The 26452-nt window shown below is 58.9% G+C and overlaps 3 protein-coding genes across 9 annotated transcripts; 1 reads left to right on the top strand and 2 right to left on the bottom strand.

Moving 5' to 3' along the window:
- The first annotated feature begins 1098 nt into the window (after nucleotides 1-1098).
- Nucleotides 1099-12343, top strand: PKMYT1 (protein kinase, membrane associated tyrosine/threonine 1). Of its 3 annotated transcripts, XM_055561694.1 has the most exons (9): nucleotides 1107-1316; nucleotides 1700-1808; nucleotides 7936-8435; nucleotides 9304-9797; nucleotides 10459-10565; nucleotides 10696-10868; nucleotides 10952-11109; nucleotides 11894-11992; nucleotides 12070-12343. In XM_055561694.1, the coding sequence occupies exons 3-9, from the start codon at nucleotides 8085-8087 to the stop codon at nucleotides 12179-12181; spliced, it is 1494 nt and encodes a 497-aa protein (XP_055417669.1). In that variant the 5' UTR covers nucleotides 1107-1316; nucleotides 1700-1808; nucleotides 7936-8084; the 3' UTR covers nucleotides 12182-12343. The 3 variants fall into 3 exon arrangements, with proteins under 3 accessions (XP_055417671.1, XP_055417669.1, XP_055417670.1); XM_055561696.1 differs by lacking the exon at nucleotides 11894-11992 and having other exon boundaries at nucleotides 1099-1316; XM_055561695.1 differs by lacking the exon at nucleotides 1700-1808.
- Nucleotides 8592-15816, bottom strand: PAQR4 (progestin and adipoQ receptor family member 4). 2 transcript variants are annotated; one of them, XM_055561697.1, is made up of 3 exons: nucleotides 15340-15816; nucleotides 13782-14003; nucleotides 8592-13611 (listed from the first exon to the last, which is right to left on the bottom strand). In XM_055561697.1, the coding sequence occupies exons 1-3, from the start codon at nucleotides 15503-15505 to the stop codon at nucleotides 13178-13180; spliced, it is 822 nt and encodes a 273-aa protein (XP_055417672.1). In that variant the 5' UTR covers nucleotides 15506-15816; the 3' UTR covers nucleotides 8592-13177. The 2 variants fall into 2 exon arrangements, with proteins under 2 accessions (XP_055417672.1, XP_055417673.1); XM_055561698.1 differs by lacking the exon at nucleotides 15340-15816 and adding an exon at nucleotides 14598-15330.
- Nucleotides 15817-17015: 1199 nt separating this feature from the next.
- Nucleotides 17016-21377, bottom strand: KREMEN2 (kringle containing transmembrane protein 2). Of its 4 annotated transcripts, none has more exons than XM_055561785.1 (9): nucleotides 21226-21377; nucleotides 20870-21044; nucleotides 19816-19907; nucleotides 19593-19717; nucleotides 19238-19391; nucleotides 18226-18558; nucleotides 18009-18134; nucleotides 17845-17923; nucleotides 17016-17590 (listed from the first exon to the last, which is right to left on the bottom strand). In XM_055561785.1, the coding sequence occupies exons 1-9, from the start codon at nucleotides 21317-21319 to the stop codon at nucleotides 17380-17382; spliced, it is 1389 nt and encodes a 462-aa protein (XP_055417760.1). In that variant the 5' UTR covers nucleotides 21320-21377; the 3' UTR covers nucleotides 17016-17379. The 4 variants fall into 4 exon arrangements, with proteins under 4 accessions (XP_055417760.1, XP_055417761.1, XP_055417762.1 ...); XM_055561786.1 differs by having other exon boundaries at nucleotides 19238-19274; XM_055561787.1 differs by lacking the exon at nucleotides 17845-17923.
- Between the last annotated feature and the right edge of the window lie 5075 nt (nucleotides 21378-26452).

Raw genomic sequence — 26452 nt, 5'->3', positions numbered from 1 at the left:
TACCCTCTGAGCCATCAAAGAAGGTTTTCACAAAAACTGGTTGGGGTCCTTGGCTAAAAGGAGACTCTGCCTTGGGCCTGCTGGTGTAATAATCTGCACTGCGCTATCTGCATTGTCCTTCTGAATGAGTTTCTTTCCCGGAATGCGTGGCTACAACATGACCAGATGGAGAGCCTTGTGACCTGGAAGCCTGACTCCCCTGATCCTGTTAAAAGGATGAAAAGGTCCCGTCCGGTGAAAGAAGCAACTCCCAGTCACTAGTCAGGAATCAGCGTCTGCTCTGGCAGTCCCGCTGCTAAGAACTTTAAGGGGATCATCTTATTTGAACCCCCAGTTCCCTGAAGGAAGCGTCATCAGTTCCATTTTTACAGAAGGGACTTAAATCCCAAGCTTGGAAAGACCCAGTGCCTTCCCAAGGTCATTAGGCCAAGAGGCTGAGAGAGGTTTAAGCTGCGCCTAAGTCTCAAATCCAAAGACTGGGAAGGGCTGCCTCCGAAGTAGCTGAGACCTGGAGGAAGGGAGGCTTTTTGGAAGAGGCAGAATTTTCTGGTTCATTCTTGTTCAGCGGGTGGAGGGTGTGTGTGTGGCGGGTGGAGAAATGGGGGGATGGCAGCCCTATCGCCCCAGTGCGGTGCACGGCAGGTATGAGGAGGGTACAGTAAGCCCCAAGGCACTCGACCGCGACATAACCCCGGAGGCCGCAGAGACTTCCTGTCCAGCCCCCAAGAGACCGCCTCTTGGGGCTACACCTCAGGGGCAAAAAACACAGTGACCGTTCCCTTTGTAGATGCAAAAACTAAGCCAGCCCAGCGAGGGCCCTAGGTGCCGGCACGGAGGTCTGGAGGTCGGTTGGCTACCCGGGAACCAGGCAGGAGGGACCCAACAGCTGCCTCAGACCCCGCGTGGCGCCTCAGCCTCCTAGCCGCACCGCGTAGCCACCCTCCTCCGCCCCCGCTAAGGAGACTTAGCGCCTGCGCCATGAGAGCGCTGGTCCGGCGGCGCGGCGTCGACGACGCGCACGCAGGGACGTTGGGGCGGAGCCCCAGCAGGCTGGGCGCCTCTGATAGGCCGCATCGGGAGGCGGTGGGGGTAAGAGGCGTTCCTGGGCGGGGCCTCGAGGCCGGTTTGGAATTTTTGGCGCGAGCTGGGTCCGCGCGCGTTCACGGGCCGTTCCCCCTCGAGAGTCCCCCCAGCCCGGGTGTGGGGAGCGGTGGGCCAAAGACCCCGGCCCGCCTGACCGCCCCGAGGGCTCCCGCGCCTTCCGCTGACCCGGAATCTGGGACTTTGCTGAGCTGCGCCCCGCCCACCCGCCTCAGGTGAGCCCACACCCAGCCCTGAGGGTTCCCGGAAGGGACCGCCCTCTCCTCCCTTCTGCCGCCTCCCGAACAACTCTTAGCCCCCCTGACTGGCCTTCCTTGGATCTGCCTCACCCCCAACCCCCTCCCGCCTCCCTCCTCACCCCTCCGTCAGCCCCAGCCCTCCTTGGGCCAGCCCAACCCCACTGCTCAGCCCTCCCTGGGCTCCCTCTGCCGCGGCCGGCTCCGCCCACTTCCCCCCTAGAGGCTCCTGCCTCCTTCGCCGGGCCTCCCTATCCCCTTGCTGGGAGCCCCTTACCCCGGCGACTGCTCCTCCTTCACTTGCCCTCCCCAAGAAAAGCTCCTCCCCCGTGACAGCAGGTCTGCTCCACTCTGTTCGCCAGGGTTTCCCCACGCCCTCGGAGGTGAATCAGCTTCGGCCCTGCCCTGGAGGAACTCACAGTCTAGTGCGGTAGACGGTGGTCAGCAGATGGCATCCTACCCACTGAGAGGGTGAGGCCCCTGAAAGGTCATCCCGGCCTGGCCTCTGCTTCAGGCCGCCCTGGATTCACCGGGAGCCCCAACTTCTCCTACCTCCCCCACCCCCACCCCGAAAGCTGTTTGGCCATGCGTTTAAGTACTGTGGGATAGTGTGAGAATTGGTTTAGGGCCTGGAGGCTGTACTTTCAACGAGCACCCTACGGGGTCCTGACACCCTGGTCCCTCACTTTGAGAAACTCTGGGATAGGATTCCCGAGATGGATAGAGGCAGAGGGAGCGTCCCCACAGACTGCAGGGTGAGTTCTCCATGCAGGCCCTCGTGGGGGTCCCTCCCTTCACCCCTCACTTACTCAGGCATTGGAGGACACCCTCAGATGACTGCTCCTTCCAGTTTCAGTTACTGACTCACCCCCCTGTGCTGAGTATGGACTCCTTTTGATACACTGTGGCTCCTCTCAAGATTAGACTCTTCTTCCCCCCCCCCTTTTTTCTTTCAATTATAACATTATAGCCACACGATAGCCCTCTCTGCTCCAACAGAAAAGTCATTTATACCCATGGGACCACTGTCTTTTGTGTATTCTTTCAATTACTACTCAGAGCATTATATAACGGATATTGAGGGATCTGCTTGCCAACATCTGCTGGATCATGGAAAAAGCAAGAGAGTTCCAGAAAAAAACATCTATTTTTGCTTTCTTGACTATGCCAAAGCCTTTGACTGTGTGGATCACAATAAACTGTGGAAAATTCTGAAAGAGATGGGAATACCAGACCACCTGACCTGCCTCTTGAGAAATCTGTATGCAGGTCAGGAAGCAACAGTTAGAACTGGACATGGAACAACAGACTGGTTCCAAATAGGAAAAGGAGTACGTCAAGGCTGTATATTGTCACCCTGCTTATTTAACTTATATGCAGAGTACATCATGAGAAACGCTGGGCTGGAAGAAGCACAAGCTGGAATCAAGATTGCCGGGAGAAATAGCAATAACCTCAGATATGCAGATGACACCACCCTTATGGCAGAAAGTGAAGAGGAACTCAAAAGCCTCTTGATGAAAGTGAAAGTGGAGAGTGAAAAAGTTGGCTTAAAGCTCAACATTCAGAAAACAAAGATCATGGCATCTGGTCCCATCACTTCATGGGAAATAGATGGGGAAACAGTGGAAACAGTGGCTGACTTTATTTTTTGGGGGTCCAAAATCACTGCAGATGGTGATTGCAGCCATGAAATTGAAAGATGCTTACTCCTTGGAAGGAAAGTGATGACCAACCTAGATAGCATATTCAAAAGCAGAGACATTACTTTGCCAACAAAGGTCCGTCTAGTCAAGGCTATGGTTTTTCCTGTGGTCATGTCTGGATGTGAGAGTTGGACTGTGAAGAAGGCTGAGCGCCGAAGAATTGATGCTTTTGAACTGTGGTGTTGGAGAAGACTCTTGGGAGTCCCTTGGACTGCAAGGAGATCCAACCAGTCCATTCTGAAGGAGATCAGCCCTGGGATTTCTTTGAAAGGAATGATGCTAAAGCTGAAACTCCAGTACTTTGGCCACCTCGTGCGAAGAGTTGACTCATTGGAAAAGACTGTGATGCTGGGAGGGATTGGGGGCAGGAGGAGAAGGGGACGACAGAGGATGAGATGGCTGGATGGCATCACTGACTCGATGGACGTGAGTCTGGGACTGAACTCCGGGAGTTGGTGATGGACAGGGAGGCCTGGAGTGCTGCGATTTATGGGGTCACAAAGAGTTGGACACGACTGAGCGACTAAACTGAACTGAACTGAACTGAGGGATCTGCATACCAGATGCTAGACTAAGCCTTCCATGAAGCCAGCATTACAGGTCCACAAGCCCCTGAGTCCAGGTGTGTTTCCTGGACTAAATGTCTAAATTCTATAATGTCTCCAACTTTAGAAAACTAATAGGGTGCATGTAAGACATCATAGCTCAGTTGGTAAAAAATCTACCTGTAATGCAGGAGACCCAGGTTCAATCCCTGGGTCTGGAAGATTCCCTGGAGAAGCAAATAGCAACCCACTCCAGTATTCTTGCCTGGAGAATCCCGTGGACAGAGGAGCCTGGTGGGTTACAGTCCATGGGGTCTCAAGAGTCGGACACGACTTAGCAACTAAACCAATCAACCAACCAACATATGTAACACTATCCATTCATGCATCTGGGACATCATCTTATAATCAAATACATTAGTATTTCTATATGAATATTTATCCTTAGAAGGAAGAATAGGCTGAGTCGGATTTTTCTTCTAAATGCGTATTGCATGCAGACACCCAATTGTTCCAGCACCATTTATTGAAAAAACTATTTCTTTCCTACTGAATTCTTTTGGCACTCTTGTGAAAATCAATGGACTCCTTAAGTGTGAGGGTTTATTTCTGAACTGTCAGTTCTATTCGACTGATCTTCATGTCCATCCTTACATCAAGGCGGGGTGGGCATTTTCAGTAATGAGTCATTTTCCTCTTGCTACTCCCAAGATTTTCCCCTCATGTTTGGTTTTCGGCACTTTTGATTCGGTGTGTGTGTATCTCCATGTTCATTGAGCTTCTTGGTTATTTTTACAATCACATTTGGGAAGTTGTAATCCATATTTTTCTAGCTTCTTCTCTTCTCTGGTGTACCCATCATGCATATGTTGGTTCACTTTGTTGTTCAGTCACCAAGTTGTGTCTGACTCTTTGAGACCCCATGAACTGCAGCACATCAGGCTTCCATGTTCTTCACTATCTCCTGGAGTTTGCTCAAATTGATGTCCATTGAGTTGGTGATGCCATCCAACCATCTCATCCTCTGCTGCTCCCTTCTCCTCCTGCCCTCGATCTTTACCAGCATCAGTGTCTTTTCCAGTAAGTAGGTTCTTTGCAACAGGTGGCCAAAGTATTGGAGCTTCAGCTTCAGCACTAGTCCTTCCGATGAATATTCGGTGTTGATTTCCTTTAGGATTGACTGGTTTGATCTCCCTGTAGTCCAAGGGACTCTCAAGAGTGTTCTCCAGTACCACAGTTCGAAAGCATCAGTTCTTTGGCACTTAGCCTTCTTTATGGTCCAACTCTCACATCCGTACATGACTACTGGAAAAACCATAGCTTTGACTATATGGACTTTTGTTGGCAAAGTGATATCTCTGCTTTTTAATATGCTGTCTAGGTTTGTCATAGCTTTTCTTCACTTAATGCTATCCTGTATTTCTCTGCAGCTTGTTTCCCTTTTCTTCATCTGGTTTTCAGATTGCATAATTTCTATCAATCTATCTTCAAATTCACTAATTATTTCTTCTGCCAGTTCAAATCTACTTTCAAACCCCTTAGGTGATTTTTTTTCATTTTAGTTACATTGTACTTTTCCAACTCTGCATTTGCTTCTTTTATAATTTCTATCTTATTATTGATATCCTCTACTTAGTTGAGATGTTGTCATTGTGTTTACTTCAAGTATGGCTTCCTTTAGTTCTCTGCACATTATTTATAGTGGCTTGCTTCATTGCTTATTCTAAAGCATAGATAACAACAAACTGGAAAATTCTTAAAGAGATGGGAATACCAGACCACCTCACCTGACTTCTGAGGAACCTGTATGGAGGTCAAGAAGCAACAGTTAGAATCCTACATAGAACAATGGACTGGTTCATAATTGGAAAGGAATATCTCAAGGCTATATATTGTCACCCTGCTTATTTAACTTATATGCAGAGTACATCATGTGAAATGCTGGGCTTGATGAAGCACAAACTGGAATCAAGATTGCTGGGAGAAATATCAATAACCTCAGATATGCAAATGACACTATGCTTATGGCAAAAAGTGAAGAGGAACTAAAGAGTCTTGATGAGAAAGAGGAGAGTGAAAAAGCTGGCTTAAAACTCAACATTCAAAAAACTAAGATCATGGCACGCAGTCGCATCACTTCATGGCAAATAGATGGGGAAACAATGGAAACTGTGACAGACTTTATTTTCTTGGGCTCCAAACTCACTGCAGATGGTGACTGCAGCCATGAAATTAAAAGACGCTCCTTGGAAGAAGAGCTATGACCAACCTAGACAGCGTATTAAAAAGCAGAGACATTACTTTGCCAACAAAGGTCCATATAGTCAAAGTTAACGCTTTTTACAGTAGTCATATATGGATGTGAGAGTTGGACCATAAAGCTGAGTGCCAAAGAATTGATGCTTATGAACTGTGGTGTTGGAGAAGACTCTTGAGAGTCCCTTGGACTGCAAGGAGATGAAACTAGTCAATCCTAAAGGAAATCAACACTGAATAGTCACTGAAAGACTGATGCTAAAGGTGAAATTCCAATACTTTGGCTACCTGATGCGAAGAGCTAACTCATTAGAGAAGACCCTGGTGCTGGAAAAGATTGAAGGCAGGAGGAGAAGGGGATGACAGAGGATGAGATGGTTGGATGGCATCACCGACTCAATGGACATCAGTTTGAGCAGGCTCCAGGAGATGGTGAAGGACAGGGAGGCCTGGTGTGCCACAGTCCAGGGGGTCGCAAAGTCGGACACAACTGAACAACTGTGAAGTCTGTCTGTTAAAGACATCTGGTCTTTCTCACAGGCAGATTCTGCTGTGTTTTTTTCCTGTGTATGGGTCACACTCTCCTATGTCTTTATATACTTTGTAATTTGTTGTTGAAAACTGGACATTTTAGATTGGTTCCTCACTCTGTATCTGGGGGCTTGGGATTATTTGCTTGTTCGTTTAGTGACCAGCCAGACCACAACAGTGATGTCTCTTTCCTCTGCAATGTGAAGCCTTTGACTTTGCTCCTTGGAGGCCCTAGCTTTGGGCCTGTGCACAGTCACCCTGGGACACTAGTGGTTTTAGGGGTGCTCTGTTTGTCTCTTCCCTGATCGTACCCAGCTGTCAGGCCCCACCAGTTGCTGGCTGACTGCTCTATTGTCTTTGACAATGCCCTGGAGCATCAATTGCTCCACAGACTGATCAAATCAAATTTGGACTTTAAAGGTGTATCTTTGGAGTTCCAGACTTAAGTTTGTTCTGACCCCAGGAAGCCTCATCTTAGCTATGTCTTTCCAATAGTTCTATCTGGTACACTAGCTGGCCTGTGGTTCAGCCAATAGCACTAACGGAAGTACCAGCTTCCTGCTGATTGCTTATTAGCAAAGCCTCCATTGATTTTAAGAGTACCTTTAGGCTTGAACTTCTCATATTCTGTTACTAGTCAGGTCAGTTTTTTGTAGAGAGAGCTTTGGAGCTCTCTGTTTCCTGACCTGCCTCTCCCCTGGGCAGAATCTCTGAGCTGGGGGCATGGACAGTGGAGTCTGTCTCTGGATATCACTGCTGCCTGAGAGTGAGGCAGTAGCCCCCAGGCTTCTTGGCTGGCCTTTGCCAGTGTGGGATCTTCTCCTGAGGAATGAGCTGGGACTTGAACTGCTGGGCTCCTGTATCGCAGCTTCCTGCAGCTCAGTTAGAGCTTCTGCCCCATGAGTGGCTGGTGAAAGAAGGGAGCCCCAGTTTCTCTGCTACACTCAGTGGAAGCTTAGCCTCTGCCACATAGAGCTGGAAAGAAACCCCACTAACTGAGTTTTAGCAGCTCAGCCACAAAAAAGGAAGCAAGAAAGACATTTGGAATTCAGACTTTCTTTTTTCCTTTGGAATCGGAGATAAGGGGTAGTGGGCCTGTGTTAATATTTTTACCTTACAGTCTTGGAAGAGGTTGGATTTTTTTTTAAGTTTTAATTTTTTTTTTTTTTTTAATGTTTTTGGCCATGCCCCAGGAGCCTGGCAGCCTACAGTCCATGCGATTGCAAGGGGTTGGACACAACTGAGCGACTAAGCACAGCACAGCACAGCACATGTGGCGTGGGAGATGTTAGTTCCCTGACTAGGGATTGGACCCTGGGCTAGGGCAGTGAAAGTGCCAAGTCCCAACCACAGGACTGCCAGGGAATTCCCAAAGGTTGGATATTTTAAGGCTACCCAGGCAGGGCTGTGCACACAGGTGGTCTGGCTTCAGAACCTGCCTTGGTTAACCTCTGTCGGGCTGTGGGAGCCTCCAGGACAGGACGCTGTGGTTTTCAGTTTGTGTTTTTCTACCCTCGGGGACCAGTGACAGCGCATTCATTTGTATACCTTTTCCTGCAGGTGCTCGAGGTGCCGCGGCCTCCATGCCTAAAGCGGAGCGTGTGTGTGGTGTCGATGCGGCTGCCTTTTGCAGCCTCTTTGGGGCCACAGGACCAAGCGCCATTTGAGTGACTCACCATACTCTGCCTCCCGGGGCGCCTGTGCTGGACATGCTCATGCCCGCCGAGGGCACCCCGCCACCCCTGGGTGGCACCCCTGTCCCAGTCCCAGCCTACTTCCGCCATGCAGAACCTGGCTTCTCCCTCAAGAGGCCCAGGGGGCTCAGCCGGAGCCTCCCGCCCCGGCCCCCTGCCAAGGGCAGCATCCCCGTCAGCCGCCTCTTCCCTCCTCGGACCCCAGGCTGGCATCAGCCCCACGCCCGGCGGGTGTCGTTCCGGGACCAGGCCTCTGAGCCCCTGCAGAGCCCTGGGTATGACCCAAGCCGACCGGAGTCCTTCTTCCAGCAGAGTTTCCACAGGCTCGGCCGCCTGGGCCACGGCTCTTATGGGGAGGTCTTCAAGGTGAGTTGGTGACAGGTCTGTGGGTCTGTCTGGGGTCCCTCCCCCCACCCCGCGGCTACCCTCCCCCAGCCAGGGTGGGAGGGTGTCCAGGGAGCCCGCTCCCCACCCTCCCCTGACGACCCCCCTCACAGGCTGGCAGGCTCCCCTCAGTGCTGGACTTGGCTGCTTCCTCATACCCCCCTACACAGGCCCCACTGAGGCCCCTCAGTGCACACTCTCCCCTTGTCCAGAGCCTGGCATGCCTTGCGGTGGCTCCTGCCTGCAATCTCCTCCTGCCCGGAGCCAGCCATCTGGGGGTCTTGGCAGCTCCACCTGGCCCCTGAGCCAGAACCACTGCCCCCATCTCCCTCCAGCCGCAAGCATTCAGGCAACTCCTCCATGCCACCTTTTGTTCCTTAAAATATATTTTCCAGTCATGTATATTTACTTTAAAATGTAGTTTTCCTTACACAAGTACTACACAAAGACAATTTTGTTAAAAAGTACAAACAGGAGCCCCTAGGTCAGCTCTCCTTTCTGGAGGAAACTAAGATGATTGTCAGGTAGGGGTCTTGCTTCTAGACTTTTCTCTGGAGTTGACCACATAGAGATGAAACCATTTCATAGGCTGCATACAGGCCACACCGCCTTGCTATTCTCTAGGCAGCTTCTTCATCTAACACAACCTCCCAGACCAGTACTTAGAGGTCTGCCCTGTCTCTTCCATCGCTGGGTCTCCAGCAAATTGGCACGTGGCGTGGTTTGTCCAGCTTTGCTGTTGCACACACAGGGGGTCCTCTAAAGTGGCTGCCATGTGACACCTCCCGCACACTGAGATCTTAACTGAACCTCGGGGTGGTCCCGAGTGGCTGTGCCCCCTCCCTTCCAGGTGCGCTCCAAGGAAGATGGCCGGCTCTACGCAGTGAAGCGCTCCATGTCGCCGTTCCGGGGCCCCAAGGACCGGACCCGCAAGCTGGCCGAGGTGGGTGGCCATGAGAAGGTGGGGCAGCACCCGCGCTGCGTGCGGCTGGAGCAAGCCTGGGAGGAGGGCGGCATCCTGTACCTACAGACGGAGCTGTGTGGGCCCAGCCTGCAGCAGCACTGCGAGGCCTGGGGCGCCAGCCTGCCCGAAACCCAGGTCTGGGGCTACCTGCGGGATACCCTGCTGGCCCTGGCCCACCTGCATGGCCAGGGCCTGGTCCACCTGGACGTCAAGCCAGCCAACATCTTCCTGGGGTCCCGGGGCCGCTGCAAGCTGGGCGACTTCGGGCTGCTGGTCGAGCTGGGCGCGTCGGGAGCTAGCGAGGCCCAGGAGGGAGACCCCCGCTACATGGCCCCCGAGCTGCTCCAGGGCTCTTACGGGACAGCAGCAGACGTGTTCAGGTGAGGGCTGGGGGGCTTCCTGGTGGGTGGGGCGTGGTCAGCAGAGGGACACCAGCCCAGCCCAGAGTCAGGAAGACTTGGTTTCAGGCCAGGAGACCCTGCCTCAGGGGGATGGAGGTCCCGCCTTCCAATCAAGAGGGCCTGGAGAGCTAGGCTGTCTAAGTAGAGAAATCTCAGGAGCCACCTTACGTGATTCACTGGCCTCATCACACCTCCCTAGGAGGGACCGTATTACTCCATTTACAGGGGAACAGACAGCAGGTGGAGAGACTTTCCCCAAGTCCACAGTTAGCAGGCGGTAAAGCTGGGCCTGGACCAGGTGCTGGGCTCCAAGGCCCAAGCCAGTCACACCTCCCGTGCCTGACAGTAGCACCTGGTCACCTCAACAGGACGAGGACAGCCTCACTGTTAAGTCACTGTTAGCAACCAGAGTGCCAGTCCCGTGGGGGCGGGGGCTGCTGGGAGGACTCACCACGGTGGTGTGTGAGCTGTGCTGGCCCAGAGGTCCACGCCCCACAAAGTGGTCCCTGTCATCAGCCCCTCCTCCCCCAGGGCCCTGGCTCACGGTGGAGGCCAGCAGCCCTCTCCGTGGGGTCAACCCGAGTTGCTGGGTTCTGCATCTCACGGCCCTCCCCGCCCCGCTTCTGTCCCCGTCCCCCAGCCTGGGCCTCACCATCCTGGAGGTGGCATGCAACATGGAGCTGCCCCGTGGTGGGGAGGGCTGGCAGCGGCTGCGTCAGGGCTATCTGCCCCCTGAGTTCACGGCTGGTGAGTCGGGGGGCGAGGGCTGGGGGGCTGTCTGCCACAGGGAGGACAGGCTCTGGGGGTTGGGGTGGCTGGTGGCAAAGGGCTGGGAGGTGCAAGGCCCCACCCCTGACGTGGCCCTGCCCGGGGACAGGGCTGTCCTCTGAGCTGCGTTCCGTCCTTGTCACGATGTTGGAGCCTGACCCCAAGCTGCGGGCCACTGCCGAGGCCCTGCTGGCCCTGCCCGTGCTCAGGCAGCCACGGCCCTGGAGTGTCCTGTGGTTCATGGCCGCCGAGGCCCTCAGTCGAGGCTGGGCCCTGTGGCAGGTAAGCGGGGAGGGTGACGGGCCGCCTGGCTCTGCTCCCTGCCCAGGGCCTGCCCGGCCTCCCCTGAGCCCCTGTCCCTGCAGGCCCTGCTCTCCCTGCTCTGCTGGCTCTGGCATGGGCTGGCGCACCCCGCCAGCTGGCTGCAGCCCCCGGGTCCACCGGCCACCCCACCCGGGTCGCCGCCCTGTAGCCTCCTCCTGGACCGCAGCCTCTCCAGCACCTGGGACGACGACAGCATAGGGTGGGTGAGGACTCAGGAAGGGCGGCTGAGGGCAGGGCGGGGGGGACAGCCGTCAGCGTGGTGAACTGGGAACGCACCCACAAACCTGGCCCCCTTCAAGCCCCGGGAAGGAAACCAAGGCTGGTGGGGGTGTGGCCTGGCCTAGTTTGAATGCAGTTCTTTCTAAACTTGGTGCACAGAGCAGGGTCTGTACCGAGCAGAGAACTGGCAGCCTCCCACCGAGGGTGCTGCCATGCTGGGGGGCTGCACGGGGCCCACCGCACTGCCGAGAGGCGGGTGGTGCAGCCCTCACCCCCGCCACCCGAAGACAAGGCGTCATCTTTCCTCTGGGGGACAAAACCCCCAGAGCCTGGCGAGCCCCTTCCCTGGGAGGAGGAATTCCTTAGTCCCAGGTGCCTGGTGGCCAAGTGACAGGCCGTAATTAAGAAACCACTGCAGAGGAAGGCACATGCTCGGGGCAGGCAGCTCTCAGGAGGGTTCACGCCATTCACCCCGGGAGCACATTACAGCAGAGACTGCCAGATGAGCTTCATTTACCACAAGGTCATTTCAGAGTCAGCTCAGTCGGAGCCTCTGTGCTCTAAGGGACAGAGGTGGCCTTTGTGTACAGTCAGGTGGACTTTGGAAGCTGTCAAAGCCCTTCTTTCAACTCCACCGCACACCCATTGTCCGGCACCAGCCCCGCCTGCCTCAGGCAGATCCGCCCAGGGACAGGTGGGCGTTGCTGCTCCGGTGCCCTCCCCTCCACAGCCTGCTGGTCTTGCCCACCCCCACCCCAATCCAGGCCCTCGCTGTCTCCAGAGGCCGTCCTGGCCAGGGCTGTCGGCAGCACCTCCACCCCCTGCCGTGGCTCCCCTGCCCCCCGGAGCAGGCACACGCCGAGGTGAGCTGGCCCAGGGTCCTGGGGTGGGAGGGGCAGCTCTTGGCCCTGAGTCACTTCTTTGTTCTTCCTGCCCCCAGGGATGCTCTGGACCTGAGTGACATTGACTCAGAGCCCCCTCGGGGCACCTTCCCCGCCTTGGAACCTCGGAACCTCCTCAGCCTGTTTGAGGACTCCCTGGGCCCGAGCTAAGCCCACCGTCCCAGGCTCAGCGCTTTTAACCTCTTAGCCCCTCTCTTCCATCCTCCTGGAGGCTGGGGTCCCTGTGTGGACTCCAGTGGTCCCTTCTGCCTGGCTGTGTCTAATAAAAGGTATTTGAATCTTGGGGCGCACCCAAGCTTGCTTGTGTGGTAACACAGTGCTTCCTGCCCCCTTTTATTGACGTCACCTAGGGCCTGAGGCCCCCCGGGACAGGCTGAGCTCTATTGTAAGTCCCCAAGCCCCAGGCCAGCAGATGAACTGGGAGCCACCGACTGTGTGGGGCAGAGCTCCTGAGCAGGTGTGTTGCTGGTGGGCAGGTCAGTTGTCAGAGCACTCACTCAAGGTGGAGGGTGGGCCCTCAGCCCAGCAGGGCTGGGTCCAGGGCCGTCCAGCATTTTAGGTCTCGGTGCCAGTTGCCTGGAAAAACCAGCAGCTGCCTTCCTGCTCTTAGGTCCGGGGGTGAGTCTAGTCCTGATGCCCAGACCCCTCAATCCACAGTCTCCGGACAGAAGGGAAAACCAGTGGGCGAACCTCGGGCTGCTGGGAGGGCTGGCACACAGGGCAGATGGACAGAGGCCATGAAGCAAGGGCAGGAGGCTGGGCAGCCGTGAGGAGCCTTATGTGAGGTTCCGAGGAGGCCCAGGGTTGGCGATGGCTCTGGGCTGGCAGGATCACAACTGTCCCTTTGGCCCAACTGTCAGAAGTCACACAGAGGGTAATTGGAGGCCCAGAGAAAGGAAGGTTGCCTTTCAACCTATGCAGTAAGACTAAGTTCCCCGGAAGAAGGCAGGCAGGGCCACTGGAGCTCCAAGGTGTGAGTAGAAGCAGCTAGTCCACAGGGAAGACGGGATGAACAGACGCAGGCCCCTGCCAGGAAGTCCCGTTTGTGAAGCATCCAGGGAGCCATCCCCTTGCAGGCCAGTGGAAAGACAGAAGCATGGCGCCATTGGCCCTGGAAGCCTGAGGGCATGGCAGGTGGGAGGTGGCTCAGTCCGGGAGGCAGGTGTGCCGGGCGGCCCAGAGCAGGTCGGGCACGACGCCAGCATGCAGCTGGAGGATGGAGCCCACGCTGAGCAGGTGCATGATCTGGTGTGAGTTACCCCAGTAGTCGAAGCGGCCGGGTCCCCAGCGCTCCGGCAGGCGGGCCACGTTCACCAGCCCCCCAAGCAGTGCCAGCGCGTCCATGCGCAAGTAGCAGTGCAGGGAGCCTGGAGCCCCGGAGCCCAGCCCCGCTCCCCGGGCCCCAAACACCAGGAGGCGGGCGGCAGCCTGCCAGCCAAAGGCGCGGAGCCGGGCACTGGTGGAGGGGGCGGTGAGGGCCCGCCAGCCAGCCACACCCGACAGCAGGGTGTAGCCCAGCAGGGCAGCAGGGCGCAGCCAGGGCCGGCAGGCCAGGGTGCAGTGGATGATGGGCAGGGCCCCTGCGCAGAGGAGAGAGGCGGGAGAGGGCACGTCAGTCTGCGGGTCCACCTGCCCTCTTGCTTCCAGCTTTCCTGACTCCTGCCCTTTCTACCCAGGGCTCACGTGAGTGGACCCAACCCTCAGCTCCCGTCCTTCAAGCCCCCCGCCCTCCACCCCACGCCCTGCTCACCGAGAGTGTTGATGAGGCAGACCCCACACATATCCAGGGCAAGGAGCCGGGTGTACACAGGGCTGCCCCCTCTGTGGCACATGAAGAGGTGATAGAGCACAGAGCCTGCAGGGGGGGCCAGGCAGGCCACACAGTGTGTGCCCCACAGCCAGCCATCCTCGCCCAGCTGACCCCAGGGCATGGTCATGGGCAGCAGCACCAGGAAGCCCAGCAGGGCCAGTCCTGGGGGAGGGAGACAGTTTTCCATCAGACACCTTCACACTGAGGACAAGGCATGTCCCCAAGGAGGCCCCAGTCCAGAGACAGCATGGCAGGGTGAGCGCAACACAGGTCCTGAGGAGGCTGTGGGCCAGCTGCTGGCTGGCCCTGGGCAAGGGCGGGTCCTGGGCTTCTGATCACTTGATTTAGCAGAGCTCACAGTAGTTCTTGGAAAGACAGACCTTTATCCCCACTGACCGGTGAGGAAACTGAGTCACTGCCCCAGGTGACCCCAGCAAGGAAGCAATGGAAGCAGCCCAGAGCCTAGGCACTCTTGACTCCAAAGCTGCTCTCACCCTTGTGGCAGATTCCCTGGAAAGCAGGGGCCCCAACCCCTAAACCTGACTTTAGCAGAAATCAGGAGGGGTGACCCCAAGCTGAGCTCTGAACAGGACATGTGGGCGATGCTAACATGCCAGGGCCACTCTGCCTGCTCTTCCCAACCCCTGTGCCCTCTCCTCTCCAGAAGCGACCAGACAAATGGGGGGCCTTTCTGTCATCTTGAGGCGAGGCAGGGGAGGGGGCTGAAAGAACCTGCTCCATCTCCTTCCCCAGCACCTTTTTGGGGAGCTCCATGACTCCCTGCTCAGGCCTCCAGGGTCATTCCTACCACTTCCTGCTGGCGTTTTGGAATTGCCTTCACAGGAATCAGAGTTCAGCGCCTGCGGGCTGGGGCCGCTGACTGACCACTCTTGGCGGGGCCTGGCCAGGCCACAGTCCCCCCAGGGAGCAGGTACGAAGGCCAGGCCCAGCGCACTCAGCGCCCCTCTCTCAGCCGCCTGTCTGCCAGGGGCAGGCCAAGGACGGGCAGGCCTGTGTCAGCACGGTTCAGCGGGGCAGCGGAGGAGGGGCCCGGTGCCTGCGGGGGGAGGAAGGAGCCGCCACCAGGCGGAGCCTCGCGGCTGAGCGGCTCGGGCAGGGGCCGCAGGGCCGCCCGGCCTGACTTCCTCTCTTGGGCCCCTCCTCGACACCCATCTCCGGGATGGGTGCTGGCGGGAGAGGGTGCCAGGGCGCAGGGATTACGAAGTGGCCAGACACCAAGCTCAGTCTTCCCAGGGCTCAGAAGGATTAAGCGGACTGGGTCCCCCACTCCGCTTCCCTCGCCTGCCCCCGGGGCCCCGCCGGGGGAGCAGAAGCGGGTAGCGACGTCCGGGACAATGGCAGCTTTGTCACTGCGGCTCCTGGCCGTGCCAGGGCTGGGACAGCCCAGGATCTGGGCGCTGGGGCTCTCCTCGGCCTTCGGGCCGCGGCTCGGCGCGGACAGGGCTGCTGCGGATGCGGGGTGCGGGGTGAGGCTCACCGTGCGTGTAGATGTTGCCCAGCTCGTTGTGCATGTAGAAGAGGCTACGAAGGCAGCCCGAGCCGCTGCTGGCCGGCCGGTAGCCAGTGAGCACGAACTTGTTAAACTGCAGGTGAGGCGGCGAGCTGGCCCAATCAAGCAGGCGCGGCCCGGCCAAGAACGCCATGGCCCGGTCCCGCGAGGTCGGTCCGCGCTCCTCTGGGCCCCCGGGTCTCCTCAGTGGGCCCGCCGCACCTGGAGCCTAGTCCAGGCGCCCGCCCACCTCTCAGGGCTCTGTCCGCGCACGCGCTGGCCCGGGGGTCCCGGCCGGCGCCCCTCCCGCGCTGCGCACGCGCGGGCCTGGCGACCCCACGCTGGGGCGGAGGCCGGGGACGCGCCGGGCGCCGGAGCGCGGTGCGGCCCGCTCCACTGGGGCAGGCTCTCTGCAGGGACAGCTCGTGGCGGCGGCGGCCAGTTTTCTTTTGGCGGCCGGGAGGACGGGCGCGGCCGGACACGGGAGGGGACGCCAGGCTCCGCCCCAGCTGCTCGCCCCCGTCATCCCGCCCAGGGTTTCGCGCTCCGGGCTCCTGACGTTGCAGCTGCGAGGGCCAATGGGCGCGGCTGGCGGGGAGGTTCCTCCAGTGGCAGCTCAGGCCTTCACCCTTTTAGTATAATTTTTTTCGGTCCCAGTCTCACTTACATGGGGTGCCTGTTGGATTGGGATGCAACGTTCTGAGTCCCGGTGGCTCTGCCAGAGTGACCCGGGAGCCTCGCGTTCCCTTGCAGTGCGCGCCCGGGATTTCCGCGCAAGCCCCAGGGTCGATCCACCCTTGGGTATTCACCCTCTAGGATACTGCCCGGCCACCCTGCCCAGTCCCCACAGCCCGGGCTCTGTCCAAGGTGCTGCCGGCCCGGGACTTTCGGACAGGTCAGGTCTAGAGTCTGAGCGCCACCACTCCGCGGGTGATCGCTCCACTCGCACGACTTCCCCAGAGCGCAGCAAGGCGCGCCAAGGCGGCTGGGCCTCTAAGGGTGTGCCTGACTTGCCTGGTGCCCTCCATTGAAGACCTGCCCTTGGGCCAGGATTCTCTGAGCGTGTGTGTGTGTCTATGTCTGTGTGTGCATGCGCGCCCGCGCGCGCTCAGTCGTGTTTGACTCTTTGCGACCCTTTGGACTGTAACCCTCCAGGCTCCTCTGTCCATGGAATTTTTCAGGCAAGAATACTGGAGTGCGTGGCCACTTCCTCCTCTAGGGACTCTTCCCCACCCAGGGATCAAACCCGCATGGACGGCTCCTGCATTGCAGGCGGGTTCTTTCCTCGCTGAACCATGAAGGGTGGGCGATACTCGCTCACTGTTGAAGCATATTGCGCCCCGCCTAGGACCGGCAGGAAACAGTGAAGGAGAGAAAGCAGGAAATAAGGGAAGAAAGTTCAGTATTTCCCCCACCCCCACCCCCGCCCCGCAGGGTTCATTCTAAATCATATCCACGAAGGTATCCCTTCTTACGCCTCCACCTCCTCCTGTTCTTCAGGATCCCGCCCATTCATCCTTCCTCCTCGGTTTCTCTATCCTCAGCGTTCTAGGTGGTTACACGAAACTCTTTCCGTGGAACGCCCTTTATTTGCCCACAACCAGTCTAAGCACAGTACCTCGTTAACATAGCTCCTCCCGCACAGAAGAATTTCCGGCCCCCAGTACCAAAACAGGTCTTTTATTCAAAGTCTAAGGTTGGTATTTTGACCACTTTTGTTGACCTCTTACATTTCACTTTGGGCAGTAGTCCAGAACTACCCCAAGCAGGGCTCAAAGACCCACGAACCGAGGTCTAAGAGGAAGGGAAGCAGGATTCCTCTTGTCCTTTGGCCTTGACTATCCGGACCCCGAGGGTCAGGTCAAGTTCTCAATAGTACCAGATGCTTCCTGTCCAACGTCTGGCCTCCTCGAGATGACTAGAGCTGCCCTCAAAGGGGCAGAAGGCCAAGGCACACAAAGGGTGGCATTGGGTCTGCGGAGTCCATCCAGCCGCAAGAAGATCCAGTGGACCCTGGGGGTCCCCGAGTCAGAGAGCAGAGATGAGTGAACGCAGGGAACTCTGGCTGGAGGCGCTCAAGGGCCGGTAACTCGCGGTTAAACCCTCAACCTGGGGGTCCCCGGGAGGACAGGGCAGGGCCACCCCTCGAGGCCGGCGGTACCAAACGGCCCAGCTTCTTGTGGGGTCCCGGGAAGGCCCCAACGTTGGGGACCCTTTACCCGGAGCCAGCAGGCAGCCCCTAGAGAGGGAGCAGACGTCAGCCGAACCTTCCAATCAACCTCACCTTCAGCACCTCGCTTCGCCTGTGATCTCACGCGCGACTCCCTCTGTGGACCCAAGGCCTCGTCCCTCAAGAACCCAGGAGTTCTGTCCAGCCCCTTTCCCATCGTGTACCCTAGCGTCCCAGAGGGCCCTCCACGCCCCGGGGGCACAGGGGCGGGGCGACAGGCTCCCCGCCGGCTCCGCCCTCAGGTCCCGCCCCAGAGCGCGCACCGTCCGCGCAGCAGGCGCAGCAGCGACAGCACCAGCAGTAGCAGCACCGAGACGGCCGTCACCGTCGAGAAGACCTGGGCTGCGGGCACACGAGGGCGGTGAGCACGGAGCTTGGAAGGGCCTGACGCCCCCAAACTCGCTCCCGCCTCCCACGCCCGTCTCACCCCCCATCGAGTCCTCTGGACGTCCAGGCCCGGGGCTGCAGCTCACGTTGGCCCCGTCGAGGGGCACTGCTGGGGTCTGAGTCGAGCCCTCGAGGGGCGCCGGGTCGGCGTCGGCGTCCTGCAGCCCTGCGGAGAGGGGTGTGAGACCGGCTGGCGGAGCGGAAGACCCGAGGCGGGGGTGGGGGGGGGCGGGGGGGGCGGGGGGGAGGGGCCTCACCCTGGAAGGTGAGCGCGAAGCCCTGCGCGTGGCCGCGCGCGTCGCTGCGGAACGTGAGCCGCAGCACGGCGGCGCGCAGGCGCAGCGGGCCCGGCGGCGGCGGCCGAGCGCCGTCGAAGGCGCGGAGCAGGCTGCCCGAGGTGGCGTCGCGCAGCTCCAACCGGTCACGCGAGTCGGCCAGCTCGAAGAGGCGGAAGGCGAGCTCCAGCGCGGCGCCCGGAGGGGCCAGCACCCAGCTACAGTTACGATCCGGCCCGTACTCGTCCGGGAAGTCCGGGGAGTAGATGACACCCTGGGGTGCGGTCCAGTTCCCCTGGCAGGAGCCCACGGACACTGTGGGCGGGGCCGGCGGTCAGAACCCGGAGGCCCCCGGGCTCCTCCTTAACGGGGGCGGGGCTCTATGTAGAAGCCCCGCCCCTTCTGCCGCTAGGCCCGGATCGCAGGACCTTCTTCCATCCCAAGTTCAGCCAAGTTAGTTCCCTCCTCCGGCCCCGTCCAACCCGTTCTAATCAAACCATTAGTCCCCTCCTCTAGTCTTCCCTGGTGGCCCAGATGGTAAAGAATCTGCCTGCAATGCAGGAGACCAGGGTTCGATCCCTAGTTCGGGAAGGTCTCCTGAAGAAGGAAATGGCAACCCACTCCAGTATTCTTAACTGGAGAACCCCATGGACAGAGGAACTTGGCAGGCTACAGTCCATGGGGTCACAAAGAGTCGGACACAACTGAGTGACTGACAACAACAACTAGTCTTGACCTCAAACAATTCCTTCCTCTAGTCCAACCCCTTCTAATCAAGCCATTAGTCCCCTCCTCTAGTCTTGTCCTCAAATAGTTCCTTCCTCTAGAGCCCCAGACCCCTGACCCCCAGATTCAGCCCAGTCCCTTCGTCGGTCCAGTCCTCAACCTAATCTCTTAATCAGGCCCTGCCCTCAACCCATGCCTTCCCTTTCCAGATAACTCCCCCTGTCACTCTTCCCCTCACCCAGGCCCCTCATCCCTGCCCACTCCTCACCTTCGTAGATGCCCAGGCGTCCATCGCCACCACACAGCTGGCCCGGGTGGCCGAAGCAGATCTGGTCACAGTCGGTGGCCGGAGCCGGGCGTCCTCGGGCCAGGTCGCTTTCAGAGCCACAGAAACAGGCGTAGCCGGCCTCCACGCCCGCCAACTGGGAGCACAGACTGGGTGACTCCCCCAGACAGGGGCTGGGGGAGGGGGTGGGGTGGTGGGAGCCAGAGATCGGGGTCGGAAGTGGGAATCAGGGCTGGAGGTTTGGAAATTGGCATCAAGGTTTGGCCTCAGAGTCGGATGTTGATTTGTGTGCTGAGGTCAAGGTCAGGGGTCACTGGTCTGGGCAGGTGGGCAGTACCTGGTAGCCCTTCATGCGGCAGAAGCGAAGGCACACCTGGACGGTGAGCTTTGTTGAGGTGCCACTGGGGCCGCTGAGGGCCGGAGGTGCCCCAGAGTCCACGAAGCAGCCCAGGTACCCAGGCACTGAGGGGGCAGCAGGGTCAGGCTGAGTGTGGGGCCTGCAAAAGCGAACTCCACCCCGGCAGCCCGGCCGCCCCCGTCATCAAGCCCGGCCAGCTCACTGTGACACGTGGGGATATCGCAGTAGCGCCAGTAAATGCCCTCCTCCGTCTCGGCCACGTAGCACCATGGTTGCACGTCACCGTCTGGGTTACTGCAGGCCCGGGAGAAATCGTTGGGATATTGTCGTCCCAAGAACCATGAATTCCAGGCCCTGACCCGCGGCTTATTCGCAGAATGCCACTGTGTGTATTAGAGCAAATCGTGGTTCGCCCACCAGAATGGATGTCGACTTCCCAGTGCATGGTGGGAAGTCGTTAAAGGGGCCCGGGGGGGCTGATTTTAGGTCTTCAGCTGTTGCTCGGACATGACTTCATGTATGCGGACTTCAAGGCCATTTGTGTTCACCCCCCACTCAGCCCTGGGCCTCAGCCACTGTCCCTTGTCTTGGAACCCTGCTTTAAAGCAGACGTGATGAGCCCTAAGCTTTGCGGTTCATCAGGGAAGTGCCCTCCCACTTAACTTGGTCCCCGTCGCTTCAGACCACAGCTATGGCTCTGGACCCCCAATCCCTCAGTCACCGCTAGTAGACGTCTCTCAAAGGAGCTGAAAGCTAAGGGCCCGGCCCTCACTCTAGAGCTTGCCCTCTGACTAGGCCCCATCCTCATGGGCGCCTTGGTGCCCAGGTCTGACCTGAGGCTCTGCAAAAAGTTGGACTCCTAAGGCCTGACCCAGGTCAGAAAAGGTTTCCACTTATCGCTTAGGCCCCACCCTTAGGTCCTTAAGCCGATTCATTGGAAAAGATCCTGATGCTGGGAAAGATTGAGAGCAGGAGACGGGGGAGACAAAAGATGGCATGGTTGGATGGCATCATCGACTCAGTGGACATGAGTTTGAGCAAATTCCTGGAGACAGTGAAGGACAGGGAAGCCTGGTGTGCTGCAGCCCACGGGGTCGCAAAGAGTCAGACAGGACAACGAATGAACAAGCAGGCCCTCAAGGTGGCTCCTGGGCCCGCCCAGAGGAGACCTCCGCTCCGCCCACGCCGCGGCCCAGCCCCAGGACAACGCCCTCAACCCTGCACCAGCCCCGCCCCGCGCAGGCCCCGCCCCTCACCGGCAGAAGTTGTGCGCGCCCAGCCCCCAGCGGCCCTGGGGGTCGCTGGCGCTGCTGTAACTGTGCTGCTGCGTCTGGTCCCAGTAGAGGCACGGGCGGCCGGCCCCTCGGGGGCCGGTGCGGTTCTGGTGGCCGCGGTAGTCGGCGCCATTCACCTGGAAGCACTCGGACAGGCCTGCGCGCGGACGGCGGGGCCTGAGGCTGACCCTCGCCCGGACCTTCTCCCCACCCTCCGAGGGCTGTTCGACTGCCGCCTTCACCTGCTCTGGCCCCTCGCGAGCTGGGCAGTCGGGTTCTAGGCGCGCAGGCCGAGTTGGGAGTGCGGCCCTCGGTCCACTCTCCACGCCGGGACTCACCTGGGCTCTGCAGGCTCCCCGCCGAGGCCCCGCGTGGCGGCAGCAGCCGGAGCAAGAGGAGGAGGAGCAGGGCCTTGGGGGCCCGTGTCCCCATCGCCCCCAACCGAGGAGAGGTCGCCCTGGCCCGCGCAAGGCCCTCGGCGCCCCCAGGGTCTCCCAGGCGTCTGGGGAGGGGGGCGTTGTCCTCTGACAGTCCGTCCTCGTCCCTCTCTGGGGCCCGCTCTTGGTCTGGGGCGAGAGGATGAGGGGGCGGGGGAGTATCGCCTAGGGGTATCTGCCTCCTAAGGTTTTTGGCCTTGAAGGCGTCTCTCTGCCCCGACCCAACTGGGAATTTACCCCGGGGGGGCGATCTCAGGCCAGGGACGTTTCCGGTCTCTGCCTTTCGGGGTTCGGGGTCCTGCCGCGGCTTCCACACCCGCCCCCTCCCGCTGCGCCCCGCTCTCTAAGTCTCCCTCGCCCAGGTCTCTAACGCGCCGGCTCCTGCCCCCCTCGCGTCCCTCCGCGCGTTCCTCGCCCCTGGGTCCCTCCCTCTGCACCCCACCCCCCGAGGCCGGGAAGCCCCGCCCGAGACTGGAGCCGAGGCAGCAGGTCCAGACGCCTCCCACGCCCGCCCCCCCATCTCTGGGACCCTCCGTGGCCCGGCGCGCCCCTCCCTGCCCTTCCCCCTCCCCGGATCCCCGGATCCGTGAAGGTTCGGGTGGGAGCGTATGCAGGAGGACAGGCCGGGCTGGTGGACAGAAGGACCCTAAAGGGGGAGATACAGGACCGTCTCCCGGGACACATGTCCCGGGACTCGCCAGCGTCCCCCGTTCACAGCCAGCCTTGAAGTGCGCGCGCTCTCCCACTCAGTCACCATTCATGGTGAGACGTTCACACGCACACCGTCTTTGGATCTTCACGCCTCTCCCTTCCCGGGTCCCGACGCCTCCGGCCTGGGGAAGCGTCACTCCCGGCCCCCTCACCCGCCCGACAAGCTGGAAGGGTGGACGCTCAGCCCGGGACAGGCAGGGGCAGCTGGTGTCTGGGGAGGAAGGCAGCTGCGTCCCTGGTCCCAGCCATTCCCCTCCTCGCCTCCTCCTCTCCCCAGGACCCCCGGCCCGGGCTCGCAGCGCGATGGAATTCCCCCAGCGGTGCCCCCCCCCAACCTGGCGGGGGAGGGGGAGGGGAGCAGGCCCAGGCAGGCGTGGGGGGAAATTCCCCGCCCCCTCCCCCTGGGCCCAACTCCTCCGAGTCCTCTGATCTCCCAGCAGCGCCGCCGGCTGCCCCAAGGGCTTGGGGGGAGGCCAGCGCAGGTGCGTGGGAGAGCGCGGTGGGGCGGGGTGGGGGGGGGAGGGAAGGGGGGAGGGCAAGGAGATGGGGGGGTCCAGAGCCCCAGTCGCCCAGATGTCTTGCCCCTCAGTCCAGCCTCCCACCCCTCACCAGACCCCACCTCGCTGCCCAGCTTGGAAGGACCTATCTCCGCCCTGTCAGTATCCACACTCCCCCTGTCTCTCCTGGAAGATTGGGGGCATCAGAGAAGATTCTAGGAAACCCAGAGTGCTGCTGGTGGTGGTGGGACCCCTGAAGACCTCTGCTTGGAAGTCAGTGCCTCAGGCTAGGGGGCTTCCCAGGTGGTGCTAGTGGTAAAGAACCCGCCTGCCAATGCGGGGGACAAAAGAGAGGCGGATCTGATCGCTGGGTCTGATCCCTGTGTCGGGAAGATCCCCTGGAGGAGGGCAGGGCAACCCACTCCAGTATTCTTGCCTGGAGAATCCCATGGACAGAGGACCCTGGCGGGCTACAGCTTATGGGGTCAGAGTCATGACTGAAGCGACTTGGCAGGCACTTGGCACACATGCTGGTGGGGGAGTGCATGTGGCACGCTGGGGTGGCGAGCATTCTAAGAAGCTGGCTGGCTGAGACTGGAGGCCAGCGCCCTGGTTGCCTCCTGGGGGAGCCCTCTCGCCTCCCAGTTTCCTGGCCCTGCTGAGCACTGGACGGGGTCTCACTGCACAGGTGAACCCAGCTAAGGGGGGAGCAGTAACACCCATCGACCAGGGCCCCCTTCTCCCTTTTGCTTGTGAGCTTGGGGGCCGCCGTGGCTCCATGGTGTCCTAGGCTCTGGCCTGGGCCATGGCCGGGGCGACGGGGTTGCAGGGAGAGCCTCACTCTCAGGGGTCACATGAGAGAAGGGTGAGGTGGAGGACAAAAACCACCGGGACTCTGCATGCAAAAAGAGGGTCAGCGGGGACCTGGAGGAAGAACCGAGCCCTTCCCTAACAGGAGTTGGGGGACCAGGCCAGGCTGATCTCCTGCAAAAGGAGTATGGGATGAGAGGAAGGGGGTGCTTAGTTCCAGAACTCAGGTACCAAGACAAGGGGCAGAACTCCCACTGCCAGCTCCGGTCCCAGTTGGCTCACAGAACCTTGAACGTGGAAGGCCTGGACCCTCAACCCCCTCCTCCTCTTCTGGGGAGTTCAGAAAGGCTGTCGAACAAGGGTCCCCGGTTCCAGTCAGTACTTCCCCCTGGTCTTGTTGCAGCAACGCTGTCCCAGGAGAGCTGGGTCCCTGCTGCATGGCCCCTGCCTGCCCCCTGCTGTCGACTGACCCTGCCTCTTCCAGCTCCTGCTCTAACAGCTGAACTTCATTTCCGTGCTTCCCTTGCATTTGGTGTGACCACAGGAATGAGTTCTGGCCATGAGGCATGAGGGGGGGAGTGACGCCTCTTACTCTCAATACTCAAAGTAATAGCCAGGATCAATAGCATTGTCATCCCTGGGGAGAACTGCAGAATTCAGAAATGCAGATTCTCAGGCTCCACCCCTAACCTCCTTCATCAGAACCTGCATTAACAAGATCCCCAGAACTTAAAGTTTGGGCTGCATGGATGTAGACGCCTGCCAGGTCTGGCCTATAGCAGCCTCAATTTCTAACTCCCTCATTCTCCAACTGAATGGAGAGGATACTGAGGGCCCAGGGCAGGGGGGATGGAGCTGGATTCCCGAGGGACCTTATACAAGGAGCCTGCCAGCCAGAAGTATCAGCATGGGGCTCTACGTGAGTGGAGGCATAAACATCTATGTATTTAGCCACTGAGATCCAGGCCTTGCTTGCTGTAGCAGCTGGCGCAACTTAACTAATACATCCTCTCACCCTCATCCAGTTCTTGTCTCCAGGGCTGCTTCCTACTGAGAGCTGGCGAGGGAGAATATTCTGTGCTTCTCGTCGAGCTTCTGGTGCCTTGTTGGCTGTCTTGGCATTCCTTGGCTTGTAGAAGCCACCCATCACCCCGATCTCGGCCTTCATCTTCACGTGCGTCTCTCTGTGTGAGCACCTGTGTCCAAATTTCCCCTTTTAATAAGGACCGCAGCCATACTGGACTAGGGGCCACCCTAGTTTGACCCTGTCTAGACTAATCACATCTGGAGTGATCCATTTCCAAATAAAGTCACATTCTAAGGTTCCGGGGTTTCCCTGGTGGCTCAGATGGTAAAGAATCTACATGCAATGCAGGAAACCCAGGTTTGATCCTTGGGTTGGGACGATCCCCTGGAGAAGAGAATGGCTACCCACTCCAGCATTCTTGCCTGGAGAGTTCGATGGACAGAGGGGCCTGGCAGGCTATAGTTCATGGGGTCGCAAAGAGTTGGACACAACTGTGTGACTAACACTTTCACTTGTGGAGGTTCTAGGGCTTAGGGTTTCTACATGTGAATTTTGGGGGACACACTTCAACTCCTAACACCTCATCTGTTTCCTGTCCCTTTGCATTTTTGCTGCCACCGCCCTCATCTGGGCCCCCACCCTCTCCTACTTGGACTAATCACTCTCTCAGTTGAGGCCCAGTGTTCCACGGTTTCCAGGAGCAGCCTCTCCAGCAGCCAGAGTCTTTTTTTGATGGAAGCGGCTGAGAAGCCATTCTAGGGCCTCCAGAGCCCTGCGGTGGCAGGGCAGTCATGAGAGACTGCGCTCTGAAGAGCTGTGGTGCGGCTGTGGCCTGAGGCTGGCAGCTGTCCCGGCCTTCAGAGACTTCCTTGAGTGCCTCTCGCTTCTGGTCCTTGGACCAGGTAGTCATACCTGATATGGGCACACAGGAGAGAACACCCAGGACAGGTGTTGTGTGACGGGATTGCAAATCAACCCTGCATATTCCCTGGAAGGACTGATGCTGAATCTCCAATACTGTGGCCACCTGATGCGAAGAGCCAACTTGTTGGAAAAGACCCTGCTGCTAGGAGAGATTGAGGGCAAGAGAAGAAGGGGGCTACAGAGGATGGAATGGTTGGATGGCATCGCTGACTCAATGGACATGAGTTTGAGTCCACTTATCCACTCCCTGATCTCACACTTTCAGCCTCCAGCACTGTGAGAAATAAATGTCTGGTGTTTAAGATCCTCCCCTCCCAGTCCAGTCTATGGCATAATCACGGCAGCTTGAGCAGACTAAGACACTTGGATTCCCCAGATTCTCCCAGCACCGGAGGAAGGAACCCCATCACAGGGACACTGGCAGAGACAGTGTCGACTGATGGATCTGGGGTTTCTTTTCGGGATGATGAAATGTTCTAGAGTTAGAGGTGATGGAGACTCTACCCTGTGAATATACTAACAGCCATTGGACCACCCACTTGAGTGGGTGAGCTGGATGCTATGTGGATTGTATCTCAAGAAGGCTGTTACTGAAAAGAGCCTGACCACAGACGGAACATGGGGGACGGACAAGAGGGATGGTGTCAAGGATGGCCCTGGGTTTCCTCTGTGGTGGAGCCATCAGAGGAGTGGAGGACAGTCCCCTTTGCTCCCTGCTCGGCTGGTGGCCACGGGAGACCCGGGGCCAAGGTCCTGCAGGCAGCAGGACACAGGCTTGGTTGCAGAAGGGAGTGGGGGGCTGTAGCCACACGCTGACAAACCGCGAACCCTGAAAGTGGCTGGGCAGAGGGCTGAGGTCCAGTCCCCAGAGCCAACCACCTTGCGGACGGGTTGGACCAGGGCCGAGGGGCCCTTGAAGGAGGTTGGGGGTGGGGGCGGAGAACCCGGGGGTCGCTTCGGGTCTGCCAGGATCAAGGAGGGGCAGCCCGTGCAGGAGAGCGAGCTCTGAGATGCACCCGCTGACTTGAGTGACTCGAGGTGCCACCCTGCCGGAGCCATCTCGATGCAGGACTTGGGGGAAGGAGGCTGGGCTGGGCTGGTTGGGGGGCTGGGCTGGGAGAAGCGTTTCAGCGATGCTCACCTCACACCCCCGGGGGCA

The sequence above is a fragment of the Bubalus kerabau genome, chromosome 23 (genome assembly GCF_029407905.1).
Source record: "Bubalus kerabau isolate K-KA32 ecotype Philippines breed swamp buffalo chromosome 23, PCC_UOA_SB_1v2, whole genome shotgun sequence".
Taxonomy (NCBI): domain Eukaryota; kingdom Metazoa; phylum Chordata; class Mammalia; order Artiodactyla; family Bovidae; genus Bubalus; species Bubalus kerabau.
This window is presented reverse-complemented; position numbering and strand designations above follow the sequence as displayed.